We start from the raw sequence: 27,885 nt of genomic DNA on the forward strand, positions 1-27,885 counted from the left end.
TCATCCTCGCCTCGACCTCAACCCAGACCCCTTAAAGGTGTTGGGGAAGGAGGGGGGTCTCGACCTCGAACCAGGACCCGAGGGACTGGGGAGGGAGCGACATGGGGAAAAAAACCACCTCAACCGGGTACCCCTAATAGGGGACCGAGGAGGGAGCCATGCCGGGAGTCTCGCTGGAGACCCACTTTTCTTCATCTGTATTTCCGTGAAAAAAGGAAAAAAAAAAACGGAAGAAAAAAGGTGTGCCTCCTTGCGACACTAAGCAAAAACTGGAGAAGGCTGACGCCGTCCAGGGGTGTATACTGCAGAGGAGGAGCCAAAGTTAATCTTTTTCAGATTATGCATAGTGTCGCCTCCTAGTGGACAGCAGCATAACACCCAAGGTTCTGTGTCCCCCAATTAGGCGACAGAGTAAGTCCTTTTTTTTGTTTTAAATAATCACAGACTCCTTTATTGAATCTAAATTTACTTACTGAACGCCTAATCCCCGACGCCCTCATCTCCTGCAAACAACCAAAAAATAATAAACCAACAAATAATACTATCCTGTCTGACGTAGTCCATTTAATACTGAGTGTCCCACAGCGATCTCACGTGTAGAACAGTCAGTCGTGTAGACTGCTCTACCTGGCCTCCAGCGATACACTGACAGGAGGCAATCGCTTCCACTGTGTATCACTGCTCTGCCAGGTGAGTTCACCGAGTTCATCAGCACCCGTGCTCTCACGGCACCGCTGCATGAGAACCGGAGCTGATGAACTTCAGTGAACTCTCACAGCAGCGCAATAATACACTGCGGGAGCGACTACCTCATGTCAGTGTATTGCCGGAGGCTGGGTACAGCAGTTACATCTCCAGATGTGACTGTTCTACACGTGGGATCGCCGAGGGACACTCGGTATTAAATGGATTACGGCGGACAGGAAGTATATGTTGGTTTATAATTTTTGCATGTTTACAGGAGACACGGGTGTCGGGGATTAGGTGTTTGGTGAGTATGTATTTTGTATGTGAATATGTATGTAATTACCGTATTTTTCGGATTATAGGACACACTTTTTCCTCCCCAAATTTGGGGGGAAAATGGGGGTGTGTCTTATAGTGCTGCTATACCTTACCGGCCGCAGTGGAGCAGGGGTCCCAGGGTCGCAGCTGGAGGAGGAAAATGTGGAGCGTTGCTGCAGGCCAGGATGAGGTGATGTTCCTATGTGTGGTGAGCCGCCGCGGGTGTCTCCGGTGCTGCTGCGGGGGCTTTGCCGACATTTTGTGAAAGACCAAAGCCCCCACAGTTCCATGGTTTCCGGAGCGTCTTATAATCCGCAAGATACGGTATGTAAATGGGGGGTTTTTTTACAATTGAACGATGAGACTGTTGTCCCATCATCGGCTCATGTTGTCTCTTTTATATGTGACAGCAGACATAGCTGGATGGAAGTAGTAGTCCCATCAGATGACACCTAACTACAATCACTATGGGCTGTTCGTCACATGGGTACACACAGACACCCGCAGACAGACACACACATTCTCCGCTCACACAAATATTCCCTGCTCACACATATTCTCCGCCCACACACACTACCTCCTTCTGACATCATTTCCTTTGACAATTCACATCAAATAAGCAAACCTTTTTACACCTGCATTTTTGCTGCAAATTTGACTGAAGTCAATGAGTCAAAAAACGCTGCAGAAATACAAAAAATTGACATGCTGCAGAAAATATAACGCTACAGAAAATATAACGCTGCAAATACGGACGGAAATTTACTGATCATGTGCACAACACTTCAGGATTGTCATTGAATTACCTTGCTTTAGGATTCCATTGCGTTTTTGGAGCATTCACGAGGAGAAAACGCATCGTGTGCACATAGCCTAACAGAGCATTTTTCTTTTTTTTTTTTTTTGCTGAATCTATCCTGTATTACACAGATATCCTTTGTCTAAGGGTTCATTCAAACACGTTTTTTTCACGTCCAAAAAAATGTTACCAGTTTCAACTGTGAATAAGTTCAGAGTTTCCTCAGTTTTTCTTGGATGAGAAACAAAAAAAATAATAATGTCTCTACCTTCTCCTATCTAACGCTCTGAAAAACAGGCAGAACACGGATGCCATCTGTATGATTTTTTCACAGACACAGACTTGTATTGCCGATTTTGATATGACGCACAGATCAAATTCGAACACGTATCTGCGATTTTGCGAGGAGAGCTCAGTCCGGGTGAGAGGGAAGACGGAGATGTCTCTCCACTCCTGAAATGTGCCCCCACCCTTGGGATTCCACAGGATCATTGTTTTTCTTTAATTAAACTCTAGGAACAAGCCCCTTGAAGCTCTGTGACTAGCAATTAGCACAGGGGTGTGAACTCTCCTGCAGGCACAGCCAAACTGGATTCCTTTGTCTAACTCAAGCAACACAGGTCACAGCAAAGCTCTGAGATATTGAATCTGGAAAATGACCTATAATAACAGAATGCAATATCTCTGAGGATAGCCGAGCACATTGTCGGAACCGGCATTCCTTCCCCCCACACGCTTGTGCCCGGCAGCCACTTGTAGACCCCTGTGTTACAGAACTATGAAGCATAGCTACAAGGGATTACATACAGTAGGCATATTTGGTCTCTCTGTGCAGATAAAATCCAGCAGAATCCAGTGGCACTGCTGCCGTTCCAATCAGAGCTTCGGGCGAAATGGCGCTGTCGGGGTGGTAGTTGGAGCACTACAAACTGGGCACACACTTTTGTGATTACTTTGCAGCACTTTGTTCAGATGCAGGCACTTGCCTAGTAAACCTCTGCTAAGCACAGCACATTGCACTTTACTTTCAGACTGGATTCAGCCTACATGACCTATGCTCAGATTTGTTAGTTGAAATCTTTAAAAAAAAAAAAAAAAAAAAAAAATTTATGCTGCTAAGTCCCTGGTTTGGTTACATTCTTACTTTCTACCTTATTTCAATCCTTATGTTTGAATTTTATATGTAGCTCTATTATAATTTATATCAAATAAAATGTTTGAATTTTAAATCTTGTTTACGCCTCCATATTTTTTCCAATACTAGAGTTTGGAGATTTGTGTATAAACTGTATGTTGTTCTGTAAATATATGCCTGTTTATTTCTAGTGCGCCTTTCGGCGATTAAATATAAAATTAATCTTGGGCTGCTCTATTATCTTGATACACGAATCCCCACATCCGCACAGTCCACTGGTTATTATTCTCTACCCGGTTTTGGTTCTGACCTTATATAAGCTTGCTGACGGTTAGGGCTTGTTTCGAACGAGGAACTGGTGAAAGCAGACCATACTGTTTTAGTGAGGAACTCTGGAAGTGATGGCCGGGAGGTTTATATATATATCCCCAGCCTGGACTGGTGAAATATATTCCCCCTCACTGGGAGCGCCTCAATAACTCGTACCTATAAGGGAAGCCTTTCCAGCGACTATTTGCCCTCGGAGCAGTTCCCTGACTGACCTGGGGCAAGTGGTAACGCCAGAGATCTGATCCCTACTGGATCCTTCTCTCCCCTCCCCCGAGGTGAGCGAAGTCGACACCCTCTTTCCCTGTGCGATCCGTCACACCGTGAAAAAAATTGGACACGCAAACAGCGTCATATACTACACTAGGTACAAGTGCTTTCAGTAAAAAACACGTATAGAACTCTTACGCGAACAAAAGACATCTAAATGAACCCCAACATTGTAATATTTAGCTTGCCCAGTGGTAGAAATTGCTAGGATTCCCCATGGACTACAGATGACCATTGGGTCTTAGTCAAGAAAACACTTTGCGATTACCATCAAGAAACATTACTAGCAAGTAGAGATTGTGCAAGGTGGAGAACCCCTTTCAAAAAAGAAGCAGACATTTTTCTTCAAATAATATCCACAATTTTTTGCTGCCATCACTCCATTCAAAAGCAGGAATATTAGGCAGAAGCAGTTGTCCTAAGCAGTTTCTTCTCTAGTACTCTCCCAGTTTGTGCAGACCGAATAAGTGTATGAGGACAAGTGCTAGAAATGTAGTCTAATGCAAAACTGATACAGAATTTACATTTTTGTGGCATACCACCCCGCTATTTAAGTAATAACGTAGCCACTTTTCTACGGTAAAAAATTAATATACGGCAAAGCATGTACAGTTAATGTGTTACTACACTGTATATGTACTGAAGAAGTGACAAAACACTACCTGTTTCTGACTAGTAAGCTGCATCTCCCGCTCAGTAATTTCTCTCCGTAGGTGGTCCACTTCGCTTCGCAGTTGTACTATTTCTTCTGCAGCCCCTGAGACCTCATTCAGCTGTTTGGTTAAGTAGAAGTTTTGATTGTTCAGCTCTGCATTTTCTTCACTCATACGGTTCAGCTGATCTTCTAGGTCTGTAAGAACCTGCAGACAGAGTATTCAAGCTGTATCTTATTGTGCATTTCCATTTGTCACATCTTTGACAGCAGAACATTTTTATAGGAACTGTTAAAAGTTTTGCAGCAAATTTTATAACTTCGCAAAAAATGCAACTGAAATGCCCTCTTCTTCACAGATAACTTTTTTAGTGCATATCTGAAAAGCAGCATCATTTTGATATATTTGTATCAGATGCAGAACTATTGAAAAGCACCACATAATAGAAAGCCAGAACGACAGAAGTAATTTCACATGTGCTTTGGTATATATTTTCAGTACGGTTCCTAAAACGTTTAAAAAAAAATAACAAACCATCATGTCCCAAAGCAGAAAACTACAGACCAGCAAAGATGCTTCCAGCTTCATTCACACTGTGCTTCTTTGATCGTAATAAACTGCCCTCCTTATGTATTTCTAGCAATGCCGATACATAAAAGGTTTGCTAATAATTTTATTAAACTTTATGCAACTTCTTCAAACTCCTCCATGGAATCTAATTGTAATAACAGAACAGCAAAAAGAAGGAGCGTTCTGGGGAAAATATAAGAAACCACTGTGAAAAAGGGATTATGTTAATTTGTAAATGTTCATCTACAGTCCATACCTGCATGCTGTAATACAGCATGGGCTGGCAATCAGTGAATAAGCAAGTAAGAATAGGCTCTTTATAGGCATCGCTCTCAGGTTTGTAACCATTTTTCACAGGATACCTGAAAACGTATGTTTACTGGGGTTCCCAATCACTAAAACAGGGGTACCAAATGAATATAGCAAACATCAGGAGGAATTGTGGAATAGGGACTTTTATTTTCGTGATTCATGGGGATATCAGCTGTGAATAGCTAATAAAACTTCAGAGTGAAAACACGGGTATTACTAAGGCCAGTGTCATGCCCGCCATGTCCGTTGTGTCGCATGACTCCTGGAGCAGTGTGCACGTGCACTGAACTATCATGCCCGTTATGTCTCATGCTGCAAGATCCCTGGAAGCAGTGTGCACATGCACCTTGTGACTGTTGTGCTGCAAGATGCCTGGAGCAGTGTGCACGCGCGCCTTACCTCATGGCTGCACGCCGTTGCTAGGTAACCATCCGTCTCTGCTCTGATTCTGCAATCCTCTCTGTATTCCTGGAGCCCCTGATCATGTGACCTTTCGTATGTTCCAGCACTGCCTGATCCAGCTAACCTCTCAGTGTTTGTGGAGCCCCTGATCATGTGACCTTCTCTATGGTCCAGCCCAGTCTGATCTAGCAACACTCTCTTGATCCTGGAGGATCTGAACCGGAAGTTCTCCCCTGGTCCTGACCCGGAAGTGCAGGTGCTAATGCCCTATATCAGACCGCCCCTTCCTATGGTCGGGGCCTGAGTATTGTGTTGCTTCCCTGCATAGCTGCTTGGTCGCTCCCTGTATTCTGTGCCCCTGCACTCTGCCCTGTCGTGCGTCTCTGCACAGGCTCTATGCTTGTACTCTGTCTCTTGTCTCCTGCCATGTCTTGTGTTGTCTTTCGTGCCATGTTTGTCCTTCCTATGCTTTGCCTTGTAGTACTTCCTCTGTTCTCTACCTTAGCCTGTTTCGCTATGTCTTGCCTAAGTTCTTCCTTGCCTTGTTGTTCGTTCTGTGTCTCTGTACCCGCCTCTGGGCTCTAGCATACGCTCCGTTTCTCTTCTCTTGTACCCGGCTCTGTGCTACTGCCTACGTTCCGCTCTGTCCTGAACTCTGTCCCTGGCGTGCCCTCTGCACGTGCAGGACCTTGCCTTGAACTCTGCCCCTGGCGTGCCCTCTGCACGCGCAGGACCTTGCCTTGAACTCTGCCCCTGGCGTGCCCTCTGCACGCGCAGGACCTTGCCTTGAACTGTGTCTAGTCTCCGTTTTTCATGCGATCTTGCACCTCTCGTACTAGGCTTTGCCATGCCGTCTCGCACGGGTCTCTGTCCTGTACCTTTGCCTAGCCCTGCCTTGTGGCCGCGTGCCCTCTTGCACGCGCCTGGTCGCCCCGGGCCCGTCTGTTTGTGCCTCAGCCGTGCCGCTCTAGTCGTGCCCGCCTGTTTGTGCCTCAGCCGTGCTCGCCGTCCAGTGCTATTGTGGTTTCCCCCTGTCTGTGCCTCAGCCGTGCCACCTCTAGTCATGCCCACCTGCCTGTGCCTCCAGCCGGTACCGCCTGCCGATGCCCCAGTCGTGTTTTCCTTGCACCCACGCTGTTTCTCACACTGTACATTTTCGTGCTACTCTTGCACAAGTCTTTTGCTTTCCTTGCTCTGTCCTGAACCTTGTCTCTCTGTCGTGTTCGGAGTTCCATATGCCCTTGATGAGGGCATCATTAGTAAACAAGAAAAAGAGTACATCTTCGTGAAAAAAACAGTAATCCCTGCTTTTTATTTGACACCAAAAGTCCACAAAGATATGACATGTCCGCCTGGGAGACCGATTGTGGCGGGTATTGGTGGCCTTGGAGAGAGAGCCTGCATGTATTTGGATTTTTTTTTTTTTTTTTTTTACAGCCGTTGGTGCTTACACTACCATCTTTTTTGAGAGACTCTTTAGATCTCATTCACAAATTGGAAACCATGCAGATACCTGAGAAGGCTCTGCTGGTTGTAATCGATGCTGAGTCACAGTATACAAGTATAGCACACCAACATGGTCTGGCGGCGGTACAATATTTTTTGGACCGTCATCCAAATTGTGATCAACGACATAATCAGTTTCTTCTTGGTTTACTTAATTTTGTGTTGACACAATTATTTTTTTTTTTTAACGTTTTTTCGCCAAACATCAGGCACAGCTATGGGTGCACGGTGTGCGCAGTCTTTTGCCAATCTGTTTTTGGGTTGGTGGGAGGCAGAGCACATGTACCCATCTCAGGAATTTCAGGATTTTGTTTTTGCATGGTTTCGTTTCATAGATGACGTCCTTTTTATTTGGACGGGGACAGAGGAGAGATGTAAGGAATTCATTTTAGGGTTAAATAAGAATGTTTTCAATATTCATTTGACTCATTCTATTTCCTCCTCTGTCGCAGAATTTTTGGATTTGAGGCTCTGTCTTGAAAGTGTCCAGTTATGTACAGAATTGTTTCGAAAGAAGACAGCCACCAATGGATTATTGGATTACCGGAGTTTTCACCCAGATCATTTAAAACGGGGGTTGCCATATGGACAGTTTGCCAGACCGTGTCGGAACTGTGCTAAAGTACAAGACTTTCAGAACCAAAGCAGAGAACTAACAAAACGATTGAGAAACAGAGGGTATCCTAAATCAGTCATTTCTAAGGCATTTTTGAAGACAATGTCAACAACACGTAAAGAGCTTCTTAAACCTAGCCCGCGTATTACAGATATGGGGATTAGATTCATTACCACGTACCACAATCAGTGGGAGAGAGTAGGGGGTCTGTTCCTAAAACATTGGCAAATCTTGAAAACAGATGTGAGGATTACAGAGTTTTTATCAGAAAGGCCAATGCTTACGGCAGGTAGAGCACCTAATCTGGGTGACTTTTTGATGAATAGCCATTTTGTTCGACCGACAGTGAGGACTCGGGGGGAATCCGGCTACGGGGTTCTTATCCCTGTGGGGAATGTAATATCAGTGCGTTAATGAATCGGACAGATTCATTCACCAATCCGCAAGATCGCCAGCTTTATAAGCTGAGAGATTATATCAATTGTAAATCGCAAAATGTGGTGTATGCTCCAGGACAGACCTCACAAGAGTTACGGAAGCGTATACAAAAACATACGTCTAATATAAATCTGGCTAAGACGGATTTGGCAAAGGGGAAGACTTTGTCTTCTGTGACACAGCACTTCTTGGACTGCCACAACGGCAAGATCCATGGGCTACATGTAGTGGGCCTACAAAAAGTAAAGACAAATATCAGGAAAACAGATTAGCTAGGCGAATTGCTAAGGCTAGAATCGAGATGGATTTATAAGCTTAATTCAGTCAGACCCAATGGCATGAATGAAGAGCTTTGCTTCACGGGGTTCCTAATGAGATAAGGTGGGAAGTCCAAGGGTCTCTTTGGTTCAGGAGTATATAAGTGTAGGGGAAAGGGAGATCTCCTTATGGTCTATAGAAATGGAAGTATGATGTGTATGCACTATTATGGCGGGCAAATATTAATTAACTAATTCATCCATGGTGTGCATATACACTCACTGGCCACTTTATTAGGTACACCTGTCCAACTGTGTGTTAAGACTTAATTTCTAATCAGCCAATCACATGGCGGCAACTCAGTGCATTTAGGCATGTAGACATGGTCAAGACAATCTCCTGCAGTTCAAACCGAGCATCAGTATGGGGAAGAAAGGTGATTTGAGTGCCTTTGAACGTGGCATGATTGTTGGTGCCAGAAGGGCTGGTCTGAGAATTTCAGAAACTGCTGGTCTACTGGGATTTTCACGCACAACCATCTCTAGGGTTTACAGAGAATGGTCCGAAAAAGAAAAAAAATCCAGTGAGCGGCAGTTCTGTGGCCGGAAATGCCATGTTGATGCCAGAGGTCAGAGGAGAATGGGCAGACTGGTTCGAGCTGATAGAAAGGCAACAGTGACTCAAATTGCCACCCGTTACAACCAAGGTAGGCAGAAGAGCATCTCTGAACTCACAGTGCGTCGAACTTTGAGGCAGATGGGCTACAGCAGCAGAAGACCACACTGGGTACCACTCCTCTCAGCTAAGAACAGGAAACTGAGGCTACAATTTGCACAAGCTCATCGAAATTGGACAGTAGAAGATTGGAAAAACGTTGCCTGGTCTGATGAGTCTCGATTTCTGCTGCGACATTCGGATGGTAGGGTCAGAATTTGGCGTAAACAACATGAAAGCATGGATCCATCCTGCCTTGTATCAACGGTTCAGGCTGGTGGTGGTGGTGTCATGGTGTGGGGAATTTTTTCTGGGCACTCTTTGGGCCCCTTGGTACCAATTGAGCATCGTTGCAACGCCACAGCCTACCTGAGTATTGTTGCTGACCATGTCCATCCCTTTATGACCACAATGTACCCAACATCTGATGGCTACTTTCAGCAGGATAATGCGCCATGTCATCAAGCTCGAATCATCTCAGATTGGTTTCTTGAACATGACAATGAGTTTACTGTACTCAAATGGCCTCCTCAGTCACCAGATCTCAATCCAATAGAGCATCTTTGGGATGTGGTGGAACGGGAGATTCGCATCAGGGATGTGCAGCCGACAAATCTGCGCCAACTGTGTGATGCCATCATGTCAATATGGTCCAAAATCTCTGAGGAATGCTTCCAGCACCTTGTTGAATCTCTGCCACGAAGAATTGAGGCAGTTCTGAAGGAAAAAGGGGGTCCAACCCCTTACTAGCATGGTGTACCTAATAAAGTGGCCAGTGAGTGTATATTGGGCAAAGGGAAAAAAATGAAAATAAATTAATATAAAACGGCTATATATCCTTTTGTGACTGGTGTTATCGCCATTTCTATGAAATAATTGGCATTTGTGGTTTTATTATTATTTTTATCTATATTTTGTATATAACACATTTGAGAACAAAGATAGCAAATATTAGTCACTGTTCAATAATTAATGCTTACCATTTGTGAGTATATTACCCGCTAGTGTTATAATGCCTTGTCATCAAAGGAGTGAAAAAATAAGTTAGATTGCACAAAATATATATGGCATTATATAGCCTTGCAGACATAGTCCGTAGGAATATGCCAATTTTTCATCTTTAGTTTGGAACAATCGGTAACATATTGGTGTTATAATTATCGCAAGAAGTTTGTACAAAATGGGCAGTAAAGGGTGGATCTTAATAAGGCTCTATTTAATATCTTTGTGCAAAGGGTTATTGACACCTTAGGCTAACATGTCAGCTTATTCTTTGATATATGTGCATTATAGCATATATTTTACAACTATCATCTCCTCGTAGTGGAGTGCATTAGTGCTATTTCTAGACTAAATAAACAGCATTTTTTTTTTTTTGCTCCCCATTGCAGTTTCATCTGTGTCTGTGATTGAGTTGCAACATATTGGTGATATAACAACTGTAAAAAGAACTTGTAGAGAAATGAGGAGCTAGGGGTGGAACCTAATTTGTATATTGGTGCATTGATATCTTAGACTCATATAATGGTTTATTTTTGATAAGTGTGAAATGTACTATACATCTACTACCCCCCTCCTCATATATGTGTGGCGACCCCAGGAGCATGGTCGCCACAGTGGCATTACCATCCTCCTAGGGAGTGTGATGTCATGCTTGGCAGCAATGAAGGGTCTCTCTGTCAGTTAATCACAACACAGTTCTTATTCCAGGCCAGCAGAGGGATCTCTGAACCAAAACTGGGGGAAGAGCTACTCTCTGGGGGACAGGAAGGGGAAATTAGGAGTTCGTGTGAGGAGGGCAACGTGTGTGGACATGGAGGAGAGGAGCTGGAAGATTGAGCAGAGTTGAGTGCGCACTTCTAGCTATAGCGCATGATCTGGAGTCCGATCTCCAAGGTTGTATGGATACTGAAGTTCCTGCAGCAGAAACCCAAGGAATAGGAAGCTGTAAATGCTCTGTTCCCATATAAGACTCGGAGGCACAACAGCAACGGGTGAGCCAGAAGAAGAAGAAGGCTACAGCTGTCTGCCATACGAGGGAGTTCTAAATGAGAACAAGCAAGTGGAACTTCAGTGTAACACAGTACTGCAAGTACCTAAGATAAGCGCTAGAAAGGAGACTACACAACCCATCTGATAGAGAGATTCCTAAGTTGCTTCCAGGCAGGCCAGCCTCTGTTCCATCTGTAATCTGGAATTCTGGACTGCATTTACCAAGCAAAGTAAAGGTAAAAGAAACTGCACCCTATTGTGTCCTTGCCTTCTTCCTGCAAACTCTCCAGCACTGCTACATCTCTGTGCCAGACACTACACCCTCTTCTTCAACACCTATCCTCTTCATCTACTCTGCCCTGGGACTGCAGCCCAACCTGTGGAGGGCTACAACATCATTGCTGCACCACACCATCTGTCCCAGAGGATCTGATTGCAGCGTCGGCTTAACCACTTTATTGCCGAGCACCACAGGTGGAGTCACGTATCATCCACTCAAACTTTAACCAGCCACGCTTTAACCCTTTTTACATGGACGCGCAGGGCCACGGACCGGGTCACTGCTACTGTGACACTTACCGGCCCGGTACCGAGTACCCCACTGCCCTGGCGGGCGATCCATATGCACTTATTCTCCTTATATATAGTAGGACTGATATCCCAGACAGAAAGACTGCTATTTTCTGTTATGTGTGGAGTGCATTTTATAACCACTACTTTCTCCCAGTGGGGCGCATCAGCGCTACTTCTTGATGAAGTGAATTGTATCTGATATATGCGCAGTCTGATCTCAGGAGTTTGATATGTTTCCTGTCAGTGGAGCACATCAGCGCCATCTCTAGACTGGGTGAACTGCATTCAGCACATGCCCAGTCTGATCCTGCAGTTTTGCTTTCACTTAAGCTGGAGTCACACATAGCAACTCACCAGCGATCCCGACAACGATATCAACGTGTCAGGATCGCTGGTAAGTCGCTATGTGATCGCTGGTGAGCTGTCAAACAGACAGCTTCACCAGCGATTAGCACAGCGACGCCGCGCGCGTGGCATCGCTGTGTTCGTTAGCGCTGATGCCATGGATCCATGTAAAAAATAGAATTAAAATAAAAAATATTGTTATTCTCACCTTCCGACGTCCCGCGCAGCATTCCCGCCTCTCTCCACGCTCCGGTCTCAGTAATCCTTTGCGAGAATGACCGCGATGTCGTCCGTTCTCGCAGGATCGCAAAGTCTCGCGGTCATTCTTGCAAAGGATTACTGGGACCGGAGCGTGGAGAGAGGCGGGAAGACTGCACGGGACGCCGGAAGGTGAGAATAACAATATTTTTGAATTTTTTAATTATTTTACAGCGGATCGCTGGTCTCCCGCCTGTCACATGCAGCGATGCGTGCTGGCCAGCGGGAGATCAGCGACGAAAAAAATGTCCAGAGGTTTCTTGCAGCGATCAGCGATATCGGCAGGGGGGCCGGTCGCTGATCACTGTCACACATAGCGATCTCGCTGGTGAGATTGCTGTTGTGTCACAAAAGTTGTGACTCAGCAGCGATCTCGCTAGCGAGATTGCTGTGTGTGACGGGGCCTTTTGTGGTGCTAATAAAAATATGGATATCTTATAGCCTACATATTGTAATATACTGATTAGTCCATATTGAAATTAACCTGTAATGTCAGCATTAGAAGGCCACATATCCAGTACCAGAGTTCATGAGGTCAGACCTGCAATGGCTATTGAAATGCAGCCTGTGTGTTGAGTATACTGAAAGACAATGCTTGTTGAAACAGTATAATTACTGGAAAGAATTAACATTTGTGTACGCTGTTGACTTAATTGAATTTTAAGATCAGTGAATGGTGCAGTATATTGACAAGACATCATCTGATATTTGTGTCATATGGGTGTTAAAAAGTGGACTAGGCATATGGACAGTTGCACATTATTATACATAAGGTCATAGAAATATGGATGGAGGAGCCTAATGAATATAGTTGGTGATCTGAAACCCATTATAGTATATTCAATCTTAGAGATCTCTTTAACTGTAGTCTGAAATATATATATTTTGTGCTAGGGCTCTAGTCATAGAAAGTTGTTGGAAACTTTGTTATCATATGTAAATATCAGGGCAAGAGTAAATAGTCCGAAGAGGCAAGTCTTGTTTGATGTTATTTATTCATGATAGGTGGCCACTGTCATGTGATTGGAACATCAAACAACTAACTTGTGTATTTTCATGTTTACCCAATATTATATTGAGTAAGACTTTGTTTAAAGCATATAAAAGCTGGGAGGCAGCCAGAAGAGACAGGAGCTTGTGGACCTGTGTGAGAGGCACAGTGTAGATCCTAGGACAGCATTCTCTGTCTTCACTGGCTGCTCCTCCCAGTTGAAGTATTTTCCGGACAGACGTAAATGCCCCTAGTGAAGATTCTTTTCTTTTCTCTTCTTTCTGATGTAAGTATATGTACCAAAACCTTTGTAATTTGAATATATAAGTATACGCAATATCATACTATTTTCTATTTCGATATCATTGTCATACATTCCATTGATTTAGTGTTTTGCCACTTGGATTGATCATTGTATAATAAAATTGTGTTACGGTATATGCAAGTAGTAGCCTTCTTTAAAGCGGTATCCGAACCTTATTGCTAAACAGTTGGCAATACACCTTTAGATTAGAAATGCCTGGGAGACGCCGCACACAGGTGTCGGCGTGACTCCGAGCATTAGCAAGTGCACTTGCAAGATATAAAAAGGGACTGAGCACACTTAGAGACTACTTCCCTGACAAAGCTGTCGTGGGGACAGCGACACGCGTAGGACCGGACAAACCTGACGGTATGACTGAGGTGATGGGTTATATTGCTGCATTAGTATGCATTAGTTTGTAACTGCTAATGCATATGCTTGTCAATTAACACAGGGCCATTGCTGAGGGCATCTATGGACATAGTTTAATTATTGAGCTGAACTTAGTTCCAGATAATGTTATTTATAAACTATTGATATTAGATTTCTGTGGTACAGATGTATCTATATAACGCTGGTAGTATATACAAATAATTTTTCATAAGCTGCCCTAGTTATGAGCCATGTGTTTTTCATGTTTTACCATCTATTCGCTATTGTTTATGGTGTGTTTATTTGTAAATCTATGATGCATGCATATGCCATTGAAAACAGAATCGTTGCTGAGAGCGCTGCTTTCTGGGCTTAGAATTTCAATTATATTGGAGAGATCCTCCAGGAGAAATACGGTAGATTAAATTTTTTTTTTTTAGATTTATAAGGGGAATACTGTCATTAGCTTCACCATGCTATGGCTTGGATCTACATGATTATAAGTTCCATGACCTGTCTTGAATCTTTGTCTTGCTTGTACCTTGCTCTGTGCTCTGCTCTTTGTCTTGAACCCTGACCCTGGCGTGCGTCTGTCCTGAACTTCAAAGCCCAACGTGTTCTCTAGCACGTGTGGGATCTGCCGCTCACCATGTACCCTGGCGTGCCTCCTAGCACGGCCAGGACCATTCTTTGTACCGTGCCCCTGGCGTGCCTCTAGTGCCCCTGGCGTGCCTCTAGCACGCGCAGGACCTTGAATCCTGGCGGCTTCTTTAGTGCGCCCAGGACCTTGGCGTGTCTCCTATACACGCACCATGCCTAGTGTGTTGAACCCTGCCTTGCACCTTGCCCTGGACCCTGGTGTGCCCCTAGCACGCACCCTGCCTTGAACTTAGCCTTGGAACCTGGCGTGTTCCCTAACACTCACACCATGTCTTGAACACTGTCGTGCCTCCTTGCCTGAACCCTGGTTTGTTTGCCGGATGCCCGGATCCTGCCGATCGCCATCAGAGTTCCGGAACCTGATGACCCTGTTGATCGTTGCCTGCTGTCCGGAGTCCGACGTCATCATGCCTCTGCCTGTACCCTGGCATGCCATCTAACACGTACCATGCCATGGACCTTGGTGTGCCCTCGCACGCACCTTGCTGTGTTTTCCCTGTGTTATCACGTCTTGCACCTGATGTTACCCTGAAGTTTTCCTTAATGAAGATACCTTGAACTCACGTCTTTTCTTGTTTCCTGCACGTCCCTTGTCCTCAGACACTCACATTGTGTCTTCCTTGAGCCGGCCGTCTGGTCTCAGCAGTCGTGGTGGCTCACCCCCTTGGTCTTGCCCCTGACACTCCCTGTATAGGGGGTGGTTCCTCACAAGGTCAGCTCGCCCTCGGTGGGTGGGTGCCACGACCCAGAGGGTCCATTTCAAAGAAAAAGTCGACTCAGCTGAAGCTGACTCGTCACAGCCAGGTTCACATTACGTTAACACGGCCCGATCAACGCATAGCGTTGACGGGCTGCGTTAACGCTATAGCATAACGCGATATGCGTTATGCTATACCGCTAGCGCAGATGCTCCATCTGTGCTAGCGGTGACGGAGCCTCAGAAGCTGCATCCCGTGTCTGCGGCCCCGTCACTGAATGACGGCACATCGCGAACGCGTGCCGCTTTACGGCATTTAAGGATGGCTCATCTCTCCACATCAGTTGTATTACAGAGCATGAGAGGAACTTCACAGATTAGTGCACATTCAAAATAATATATCTATTTATTCTTTATATTTCTAGCTACCAACACCCAAGGGAGTGCCTAACTATAACGATGCACCGAATCCAAACGTGATCAATAGAGAGGGAATATAAGGGTGCCGTCATGGGTCATGAAAAACACATTACCAGGTAAGTAATACACGTATTTTTCCATCACCCATGACGGCGAAAGAATTACAGAAATTTGTAGTCTCTTAGGAAGGGATTACCGCCTGTAACACCCTTCTCCCGAATGTGAGGTCAGAGGAAACAGACAGATCTAACCTATAATGTCTGAAGAAGGTAGATGGAGAGGACCAAGTGGCCGCCTTACAGATTTGGTCGTTGGAGGCATCTGCTCTCTCCGCCCAGGATGTTGCCATGGCTCTCGTGGAATGGGCCTTCAGACCTTCTGGAACAGAACTGCCTGCACTACTTATATGCTAGCTTAATGGCCTCTCTCACCCATCTAGCTGTCATGATCTCAGTGGGGGTTTGACTCGCACACGTGGGGTTAATGTCTGGAACCAGTGCTGATGACTGGCATTTCTGGGGTTAAAGGTTGTGATCCCGGTGCAGGCTTACCTGCACACCTGGGGCTATGATTGTGGCCTCTCCCTGGTTCTGGGAGAGGCTTCTTATAGCCTCAGGACGCTCCCATCCCTGTCAGTTATACTCTTGCCCTTGGCATTGTGTGGTGACCCCTGAGTGTGTTTGTGCTGTGTTCTGGTTGCTTGATTATCTGTGTATGACTCGACCTGTGCTCTGGTTATTGTTTTGGATTCTGCTTGGTACCTTCTATGTCCGTTTGGTTTTGACTTCTGCTTGGCCCTGACTATCCGTTCTGTCTCATTCCTGGTATGCTACTGCTATCTCTGTGTATGAACCCCGTTTTGCCTGACTCTGAGTAATCCTGTATGGTGTCTTGCCATCTCACTAAGCAGGACGCTAAGCCCCGCCCCCTTAGTCACATGATCGTAGGTCCTGTGTCTGCTTGCTAACTTCAGCGTCCACAGGTCCTGTGTATCGGTACTTTCTGGCTTTACCTGACCCCGGTACCCCTACAGTGCGGGTGAGTCCCTGCTCAGCGGAGGATGCACACCGGCGCTGACAGGATCCTGACACTAGCTATAGTTTGTTTAGAGACCTTAAGGCTCCTTCTCGACGCCTGAAACGAGACAAACAAGGCCCTTTGCTTCCACCAGGGTTCCGTTACCTATAAGTATCGTAGGAGACATCTCCTAACATCCAGACAATGAAGCCTCTCCTCCTTCTGGTTACTAGTATTAGGACAGAAAGATGGTAGGATTATTTCCTGAGCTCTATGGAACCTTGACACCACCTTTGGGAGGTAAGCTGGGTCTAATCTTAATACAATTCTATCGTCCATTACCTGAGTGTAGGGAGGGTCTGCTGATAATGCCTGCAAGTCACCTATTCTATGGGCTGAAGTGAGTGCCACTAGTAAGGTTGTCTTTAATGTAATTATCCTTTCTGATACCATGTTCAATGTCTCAAAGGGACCCTCTTTTAAGGCTGATAACACTAGATTTAGATCCCAAGGAGGAGGTGTAGGAGATGGGACAGAGTTTGCTCTACTACAGGCTTTGATAAACCTTACCACCCATCTATCATTCACCTGGTCACAATTAAATAATGCCGCCAAAGCTGAAACCTGCACCTTGAGGGTACTGACTGCTAATCCAAACTCATCTCTGCTGTAGGAATTCCAATATGGCCACTATCGGAACTTCCCCTTCCCGTATTGGCCCTGAGACGGATAGAAATTTATTCCATATCCTCCCATAAATTCTGGTGGTTATTGGCTTCCTGCTACTAAGCAGTGTAGACACTAACTCTGCTGAGAAGCCCTTCCTCTCTAGCAGTAACGTCTCAAATTCCAGGCTGTTAAATGCAGGCCAGATTTCTGAGGATGACGGAAGGGTCCTTGCGTTAGAAGGTCCTGGTCCTCTGGGAGTACCCACAGATCTGACACAGACATTGTCCTTAGCCAGTAGAACCATGGTCTCTTTGGCCAAAACGGGGCTATCAAAATTACTCTGGCTTTGTCCTCCCTAATCTTTCTTAACCCTCCGTCAGGAACAATGGATCTGACAGGCGCAGCTCTTCTACTTTCATTTCTCCCTTCTCACCAGATTTTCAGGAAACCCCCTCCCTCTAGATAGTCTCCTGGCTCTAGCTGCTGTGTGAAACCTGATACCACAGTTGGTCTGCAGAGCTTCAGGAAGGAAGATATAGCTGTGCTGGCTTCTCAGGCTCATTGGTCCCGAACACATCACACTTTATAAGGTTGGTATGTAATGGTTTTAGTTATTACTATTGTTTACTTAGCTTGTTTTATGAATGGATAGAGAAAGGTTTGTGGATATTTCATATAAATAAGGCAGATTTTCTTACAAATGAAAGTGTACTTCTCAGGAGTTTTGAAATTTGTGTATATCAAAGTTATTACTTTTATGTTGAGTAAATGGGTTTGTTTTGCACCTGATAATGTGTAGTCTCTTTTATTACATCCCTATGAAGGTCTCTGATCACTTTTAGATCACTGAAATTGAGAAAATTAGATATTCTAGGCATTTTTCTAGCCTGCGCTTGACAGGCACATTGTTCCATTACGAGTTAGTGCGAATATTGTTCCTGACGGAGGGTTAAGACTGCCGGTATGAGGCATATTGGAGGGGAGGCGATTAGGAGTCCTGATGTCCACTCTATTCTGAAGGCGTCTACTGCCTTCGGCCTGTCTGCTGGACTTAGGGAACAAAATTTCTGAACCTTCCTATTGACTCTTGAAGCAAAGAGATCTATCCTGGGCCAACCCCACATGTCTACAATCTGATTGAAAATTGACTTTTTTAGGGACCATTCTCCTTGTCTCAACTGATTGCGGCTTAGAAAGTCTGCCTTCAGGTTATCTACTCCTCAGATATGCAGGGCCGAGAGGAAATGATGTTCTGCCAGACATAGAATCCTTTCTGTTATTTACATCAGCGTTCAAGACCAGGTGCCCCCTTGGTGATTTATGTAGTTCACTGCCGACTGGTTGTCTGATCGTACTCTCACATGTTGACCCCGTAGATGTGGTAACAAACCATTTAGAGCCCTTTCAACTGCCAGCAGTTCCCATTCATTTGATGACAGGCCCCTTTCCTTCTGGGCCCAGGGATTGCGGAGCCACAGGGTGTCTAGGTGGGCTCCCCACCCCCAGGGACTGGCGTTCGTTGTGACAACCCTGGAAGCTCTGTATACCCAGGGTACTCCTCTTGGGGCTGATTCGATCTGCAACCACCAACTCAGTGACCAGACTACCGAGTCTGAGAGGGTAAGCTTTTGTTCTATTTGACCCTGTAGTACTAGATCGTTTTGTTTATGCACCACTGTAGCTCCCTTGTATGGAACTGAGCCCATTTCACCGCTGGTATGCAGGAGGTTAGGGACCCCAACAACGACATCGCTTTCCTGAGTGTCATTTCCGACTTCTTTATTGATGCCAAGAGTAATTGTTTGATCTTCTGCTTTCTTTCCTCTGGGAGGCGACACTCCTGTGACACTGAATTTATTAGTAGCCCCAAGAACCCTGTACCGTTGCCGGTTTAGTCTGGATTTTTTTAGATTTAGCTGCCATCCCAGAGTTTGTAATGTGTCAATGACTATCTTGACCTGTTCCTGACAGTGAGAAAAACTTTTCCCCACAATCAAGAATTAGTCCAGATACGGTATTATTAGAACATCCTTCTCTCTAAGATGAGCCATGACCTCTGAAATCAGCTTTGTGAATATCCGAGGAGCTATTGCTAACCCAAAGGGCAGAGCTCTGTATTGAAAATGGCCTATTTGAGACTTTATCTGCACTGCTACCCTGAGGAACTTGCGATCCTGCTGGGGGATAGGGTCTTGGTAGTATGAGTCCATGTAACATTGTGGGAAGAGGAGTTTTACCGCCGATCTTACGGTCTCCAACTTGAATAAAGGAATTATCAAATAGCTGTTGAGACCCTTCAGATTTATAATGGTCCTCCAAAGGTTGTCTGTTTTTTTGAGAAAAATGGGGGGGAATAAAATCCCCTCTTTCTTCCATCGGAACTTCATCCAGCACATGTTTCTCTAACAGCGACACTACCTCTTCTTCTAGGCCCTTTTGTCTTTCTTGGGAGGGTTGTACTGGGGTCTACGTGTACCTCTGTTGCAGGATCTCATGGAACGTCAAGTTTAGGCCTGATCCCACGATCTGCCGAATCCAGGTGCTAGATGAAATCCTCTCCCAGGCAAGGAGGAAGTGAGAGAGCCTCCCTCCTACCTGGGAGAGAGGCAGTCACTGTGAGGGCTTCTTGGTGTCTCTGGAGGGCATGCCAAAGTAAACGACTCTCCCTCCCTTGGATCGCTAGTCAGTCCTGTCTCAGTCTCTGTATTGCTGTCTCCTGGATCTACGACCCTTTTGAAAGGAGCATCGAAAGGATGGAAATGGCTGTCTTGAAAAACCTTTCTTCTTATCTCCGGCCATCTCCAGCACTTCATCCAGTGCCGGCCCAAATAAAAAGTTACCTTCACAAGGCAGAGAGCTGAGTTTTACTTACGCCTGCGTATCCCCCGGCCAGCATTTAAGCCACACTGGGCGATGTCTCGCATTGGCCAGTGCTGCCGATTTGACCGCCAGCTTTGCAGAGTCTGCTGAGGCAGCTGCTAAAAATACTGCTGATGCTCTGATGGCAGGAATCGCCTCCAAGATGGTTTCTCTGGGGACTCATTGTTCCAGCTGATCTTTTTTAAAGAATTAATTGTTTGCAGTTTTTCCGGTTTCTCCCATTCTCTTTTAATGAGACCCTGCAACTGCTCATTAATGGGGAAGGCTCTACGTTTCTTCCTTTATAAGCCGCCAAACATGAGTTCTTGGGTCGAATTTTTAGCCTTCTCATTTACCAGTCCCATAGTAGACCGAACCGCTTTTTTAGTTTGTCAGTCGCCTCTACCGAGAACGTAACATCTTCTCCTGAACCACTCTCAGAGTATTGCGATCGATCTGAGTCCTCTGGTTCTGAACCTGTGGAGTCTTCTTGTGATACAAAAGGGGGGTTGGCTCTATCTCTCCCCTTACTGTCTGTGTCCGTTGTGGCCTGCAATGCCCTATCTGACTTACAGACTTCGGACTGTATCAGGGATTTTAAGCTTTCAGAAAAAGTGGGAGTCTCTTCTGCAATTGTCCTGTCAATACAGGCCTGACATAGCTTTTTATTCCTGTAGGCTCCTAACCGCCGTCTGAATAGGGGACACTCCAGAGACTATGGACCTCTCCTTTCTGGAATCACGGAGATTCGCTCATGTGCTGCCCGAGCAGCCCCCATTGCTGCTGCAGCGTGGCTGTTGCTTCTCCTGTGAGCGTGACCGCCCTTCTGGCTCCTACTGCTGGTGAGGCTGCAAGTGCTCAGGCGAAAAGGCTTCCATGGTTGCCACCGCCAGCAATTCAGCCTCACCTTTAAATACCTTTCTTTAATACAGGAAGGGTGCCTTTCTTTTTCCCATCTGGTTCACATGCGGTGCACGTCCTTGATTCAAACTCAGCGTGCACCCGGGATCTTATTTCCAGTGCACGCTGAGTTACTTCCGGTCTGCGCCCCAGCCGATTCCAGACCCCGCGCTCACCCGGCATTTCACATCCGATGCGCGCTTGATGAAGTCCGGCGCGTGCTCCCTGCCGCTTCCACGTGCTGCCGCCATGATACCCTGCGGCAGTCGTCCTACCTGGACCGCGGATGGAGCACTGAACGAGGGATCCTTGCCGAGCACACAGTGCAGGATGCAGCGGTAGGACCTCTTCTCAGATACTCCCCAGAGAGGGCACTGCGGGACACAGCCCCAACTTCACCCGCCCACCGATGTACTTCGCGGGCTGCAGGGCCACCATGTGCATCAAGGAGGGGATTGCAAAACGTGGCCTCCGATGCTTATTTTTCACCCAGGCACCGATGTGCATCAGGGATGGCACAGCAAAACGTGGCTTCCGAGCATCCTATCTCACCCGGGCATTGCCACACGGGCTACGGCCAAGCTTTGCTCAGGACAGGAAACCAATTGATGTGGAGAGAGGAGACGCCCTTTTTATCTTGAAGGTTTCCTGTCCTTGAAGGCTGGCTTCTCTCTCACGTGGTGCCGTCATGGGTGATGGAAAAAATATTTTTTAAATGTGACCTGTTCCCCTACTTCAGGAAGCATTAATAAAGGGATTGCATCCAGGTATGTCTTAGGCCACCTTCACACGTTCTGATATTTCTGGTACTGGAAAAACCTGTACCAGAGATACCCGTGTCTGCGTGTTTCACACAAGTGGCATATGGCAGTTCACGGGCCCGCTCTCGCTGCAGTGAGTCATCCCCCCCGCTTTTCAGCAAATGTCGCACAGATGGATTACGGCGATCAACAAAATTACAGATATACCATATATATTTGTGTATAAGCCGACCCCCCCCCCCCCCCAATTTTGCCTTAAAAAGCTGGGAAAACATATTGACTCACGTATAAGCCTAGGGTTAATGGTGGTCCAAGAAGATGCTCCATAGATAACCCCCCGATATGCTGCTGCACAAGGGTTAATGCTGGCCCAAGAAGGTGCTCCATAAATACCCCCCATATGCTGCTACACAAGGGTTAATGCTGCCTCATGAGATGCTCCATAAATACCCCCCATAATATGCTGCTGCACAAGGGTTAATGCTGCCCCGTAAGATGCTCCATAAATACCCCCATATGCTAATGCACAAGGGTTAATGCTGCTCCATAAGATGCTCCATAAATTCCCCCAATAATATACTGTTGCAAAAGGGTTAATGCTGCTCCATAAATACCCCCCATATGCTGCTGCACAAGGGTTAATGCTGCCCCATAAGATGCTCCATAAATACCCCTTATTTGCTGCTGCACTTAAAAAAGAAATAAATAAATAAAAAATGACATACTCACCTCTCCGTCGCTGGGGGCCCGGTGCCGGTGTCCTGAGCACCCGGCACCGGCGGTATTTACCAGTCCCTGTTCCATCGCCGTCCACCGCTCTGTCTCCCGTGTCTCTCTCGTGACGATCAGCACAGGGAGCGCACTGACTACGTCATCGCGCCCTCTGACCTGAATGTCACAGCAGGAGGACCGGAGACACAGCGGTGCACAGTGATGGAGCAGGGACAGGTGAATATTGCTCTGCCCCCATCATACTCACCTCCTCTTAGCGCATGGTCTTCTCTGCAGCCCCTGCTTCTCCATCGGTCGTCTGCTTCCTGCGGTCATGTGGTACTGCTCATTAAACTCATGAATATACGCATATTGATGAGGTTAATAAGCGGCACCACGACTGCTGAATGCAGGAAGAAGATGACCGAGGGAGAAGCAGTGGCTGCAGAGACGTGCCAGGAGGAGTGAGTATGGTCTCTGACACCCCCGTTCCCCCACCCACCCCTGGTATATGACTCGCGTATAAGCCGAGAGGGGGACTTTCAGCCCCAAAAAATGGGCTGAAAATCTCGGCTTATACATGAGTATATACCGTACGTATATATGGTAAATTAGAGATTTTTTTGTTTGTTTGTTTTCTACAGTGGTCAATGGCTTCAGGGGATTTGTTGTTAAGGGGAGTATAATGTGTTTTTTTATTTTCTTCATTTTACACTCGATGTAGACAGTGGGGATTGAATACATCTCTCAACATGTTCCCTGCTTGCGCTGACTTGCGCTGATCTCAGCGCAAGCAGGGAACGATGATGAGAGATGCCTCCAGCAGCTGGCATCCGGGATCAGTGCGAACAGTACCGCTGATTCCCAGGCGTCAGTACATGTCACACTCACACACTGGATGTCATACTTGCATCATCAGTGTGAACAATTGTTTTGTGACCCATTCTGCTGATAAAAAATGGACATGTCAACGTGTATTTTCCACAGACACTTGGTCTATGGAAACACATTGACATGGGCGCAGACCCATAAACTTGAATGGATGTACGTGTGTGTGTGTCTCTGGTACGTGTGAAAACTGGACCACACATACTGGAGACACAAACATGTGAAGGGGCCTTACTCTGATAAGCTGCCTTGTTTCAGGTGTTTGACAGGTATCCCATGGAGACACTTCGGAGAGCTGTATCAATCAACTGGAGCCAGCCAGTTGATGCACTGAACAAGTAACATTTTTCCCTTTAGTTCCCAGCCTACTTTTCAAACTATGTTTTCTATGGGAGACCACAGTGTTTTACAATAAAATATACTTAGCTACAATCGTGCAGCCAGGCTTTGATTCAAGTTTCCTGTGGTTTGGGCATCATTAATTTAGTGATAGGTTTTCTTTAAGGCTGTGTGCACACGTTGCGTTTTTTTTAGCGTTTTCCCGCTGCGAAAATGCTAAGAAAACGCATCCCATATAATCCAATGGGATTCCGCATTGCTGTGCTAATGTTGCCGATTTTTCCGCTGCGGAATCGCATAGCGGAAAAGTACGCAGCATGTTAATTCTTTGTGTGGAATCGCGGCGATTCCACACCCATAGGATTGCATTAAAATGCTCACTTTACCCATGTGGCTATGGCCACCATGCGTAAAGTGAGCGCATCATGTGCGGATGGTACCCAGGGTCTGGAGGAGAGGAGACTCTCCTCCAGGCCCTGGGTACCATAATCCTGTAAAAAAATAGAATAAAAATAAAAAATATTGATATTCTCATCTTCCGACGGCCACCGGAGCCTTCCCGCCTGTCCGCCACGCTGCCAGCATCTTCCGGTCCCAGTGATGCTTTGCGTGAATCACCTGAGATGACGTCGCACTCTCGCAAGCGTGACGTCACAAAGGTCCTTCGCGCAAAGCATCACTGGGACCAGAAGATGCCGGGAGCGCCGATGAGGAGATCAGGGGCCGTCGGAAGGTGAGAATAACCATTTTTTTTTTTTTTCATTATTTTTAATATCCTACCTTGTAAAAAGTTGGTCACACTTGTCAAACACTATGTTTGACAAGTGTGACCAACCTGTCAATCAGATTTCCAAGCGATGCTACAGATCGCTTGGAAAACGCTAGCAAAACGCTAATTACGCTTGCAAAACGCCAGTGTTTAGCGGGAATACGCATACCAATTCCGCATGCATATTTCCCACGGCAGGAAGTTGCGGAATTGCCGCGGCAATTCCGAACGTGTGCACATAGCCTAAAACTAAAAAAATACTAGAGGACTTATCTAGAACCATTGAACTGTTTTTGTGCAGGCCAGAAAAGAGGATCTGGGAAATGGAGATGTGTACTCACCATGAAATCTTTTTCTCTTAGCCTCTAATTGGGGGACACAGAACCATTGGTGTTATGCTGCTGTCCACTAGGAGGCGACACTATGCATAATCTGAAAAAGATTAACCATGGTTCCTCCTCTGCAGTATACACCCCTGGACGGCGTCAGCCTTCTCCAGTTTTGTGCAAAAGCATTAGGAGGAACGTAACAGAGAATAACATAACCATGCCTGTAAGAAGGCTACTATGCACGAGCTCAAAGAACAATATGAGAACTCAACCGTAACAACGGCCCGTAAGGGCACCAGGGTGGGAGCTGTGTCCCCCAATTAGAGGCTAAGAGAAAGAGATTTTACGGTGAGTACACAAAAATCTCCTTTACTCTGTCGCCTCATTGGGGGACACAGAACCATGGGATGTCCCAAAGCAGTCCCTGGGTGGGAAGCAATGGACGAATATTGTGCTAGCAGGTCCCTAAACTTGGGGCATTGCCGCCTGCAGAACCCGTCTACCCAGGCTCGCATCCGCTGAGGACTGGGTATGAACACTGTAGTGTTTCGTAAACGTGTGTAGGCTAGTCCAAGTAGCCGCCTTACACACTTGTGCCGAAGCCTGGTGCCGAATGGCTCAGGAGGCCCCTACTGCACGCGTAGAGTGTGCCGTGATACCGGCCGGAAGAGGGGAACTGTTAAGTCGGTAGGCCTCATGTATGGTGGACTTGATCCTCCTGGCAAGGGTAGCCTTGGAAGCCGGCAGGCCCTTGCGACCGCCTTCCGGAAGAATGAAGAGGGAATCAGACTTCCGGAAGGGTGCAGTCCAGGACACGTAAATCCAAAATGCTCTGACGAGGTCAAGCGTATGCAGAGCCTTTTCCACTCTATGAACCGGAACCGGACAAAGGGATGGCAGTGAGATTTCCTCATTTAGCTGAAAGGTGGAAGGAAGGATGGTACAGTACGGAGAACCACCTTGTCCTGGTGAAAAGCTAGGAAAGGCCGTCTGCAGGAAAGTGCAGACAATTCCGACACTCTGCGTAGCGAGGTGATTGCCACTAGAAAAACCACTTTCTGTGACAGAATACAGAGTGGAACTTCAAGGGGTTCGAAGGGTGGTGCCTGCAATGCTGTCAGGACCAGGTAAAGGTCCCACGTTTCCAGTGGACGTCTGTAGGGGGGAACCAATCGGGAAACTCCCTGGAGGAAAGTCCTTACTTGCGGTTTGGTAGCAATGCGCCTTTGAAAAAGGACTGAAAGCGCTGACACCTGACTCTTAAGCGAGCCTAGGGATAGCTTGGCGTCTAGGCCCGATTGAAGGAAACCTAGTACCTTCGGGAGGGAATAAGGGAGTGGGACTTGTCCGTGAGATTCGCACCAGGAAAAGAACGCTCTCCAGGTACGAAAATAAATCTTGGCGGAGGCTGGCTTCCTTGCCCTGATCATGGTCGCAATGACATCCGGTGAGAACCCTGCCTGGGTTAGAATCCAGGTTTCAAGGGCCATGCCGTCAAATTGAGAGCCCCTGAATTCTGATGGTAGAACGGACCTTGTGACAGAAGGTCGTGATGGTCGGGGAGACGCCAGGGGGCGTCTGCTGTAAGTTCTACGATGTCGGGGTACCATGTACGTCTGGGCCAGTCCGGCGCGATCAGGATGGTTGGAACACCCTCTTTTTTGATCTTCCTCACGTCCCTGGAGATAAGGGGGAGGGGTGTAAAGATGTACAGGAGCTGGAACTGGGTCCAGTCCTGGACCAGGGCATCCGCTCCGAGCGACCGAGGGTCGTGTGTCCTGGCCATGAAATTGGAGACCTTGGCATTGAGATGGGATGTCATTAGGTCCACATCCGGGGTTCCCCAGCGTTGACAGATCTCGTAAAAAATTTCGGGGTGGAGAGACCACTCCCCCGAGTCCATTCCTTGCCTGCTGAGGAAGTCTGCTTGCCAGTTTTCCACACCCGGAATGTGAACCGCAGAGAGTACCGACCTCATATCTTCCGCCCAGTGGAGGATATGTGCCACTTCTCTCATCGCCTGAGCGCTGCGGGTCCTGCCTTGGAGGTTCACCTATGCCACCGCCGTGGCATTGTCCGACTGTATCCGTATGTGCGAGGCTGCAAGCAAGTGGTGAAAGGCTCAGTGCCAGGAAGATGGCCCTGATTTCCAGGATATTGATGGGCAAGGTCACGACCATTGGTGACCACTTGCCTTGTGCCCTGTGATGTAGGTGCACCGCACCCCAAACCTATCAGGCTTGCATCGGTGGTCAGGACCTTCCATTGACCTGAGAGAAAGGGTTTTCCTCGTGCAAGCGAAGTTGGCTTGAGCCACCAATGTAGGGACCTCCTGGTTGACGATGTCAACCGGAATTCCCTGTCGAGGGAGAAGGGATTTCTGTCCCAAGATCTGAGGATGGCTAGTTGAAGAGGCCTGAGGTGAAACTGGGCAAATGGCAATGCCTCCATTGCTGCTGCCATACTGCCGAGGACTCTCATAGCAAACCGGAGAGATCGGGGAGGATTGCAGAGGAGCGTGCAAACTCCCAGACGGAGGGCCAGTGTCTTGTCCTTGGGAAGGAGCACCAGACCCCTGGAGGTGTCGAATATCAAGGTTAGAGTCTGACTCGGGGTAGTCGATGATTTCTGTAGGTTGACTAACCATCCGAGACAACTCAGTGTGTCTATTGTGATTGAGACACTGACCTCGAAGTCCTTGAAGGTGGAAGAATTGATGAGAAGGTCGTCCAGGAACGGAACGACTAGAATGCCTCTGGAGTGTAGAACGTCCATGATGGCTGCCATGACCTTGGTAAACGTTCTTGGAGCCGTGGCGAGTCCGCTCGGGAGGGCGACAAACTGGTAGTGGTTTTGGCTCACCGCGAACCTGAGAAACCTTTGATGGGCGGGAGCAATTAGTATGTGCAGATATGCGTCTTGTATGTCTATGGAGGCAAGGTATTCTCCCTACTCCATGGATGTTATGATGGACCGGAGGGACTCCATGCGGAAATGACGGACCCGTACATATTTGTTGAGCTGTT

General features: G+C 46.8%; 1 protein-coding gene across 7 annotated transcripts in view; it reads right to left on the minus strand.

The window, feature by feature from the left end:
* CIT (citron rho-interacting serine/threonine kinase) overlaps window positions 1–27,885 on the minus strand; it is a 277,393-nt gene that overhangs the window by 90,713 nt on the left and 158,795 nt on the right. For all 7 annotated transcript variants that reach the window (XM_073582720.1, XM_073582725.1, XM_073582721.1 and 4 more), the window contains exon 25: window positions 4,199–4,396. In XM_073582720.1, coding sequence (XP_073438821.1) covers window positions 4,199–4,396 — 198 coding nt within the window. The remainder of the gene's footprint in view (window positions 1–4,198; window positions 4,397–27,885) is intronic.

Source organism: Dendrobates tinctorius, unplaced genomic scaffold (genome assembly GCF_039654945.1).
Source record: "Dendrobates tinctorius isolate UK_male_01 unplaced genomic scaffold, ASM3965494v1 ptg000073l, whole genome shotgun sequence".
In the NCBI taxonomy this organism is placed as follows: Eukaryota; Metazoa; Chordata; class Amphibia; order Anura; family Dendrobatidae; genus Dendrobates; species Dendrobates tinctorius.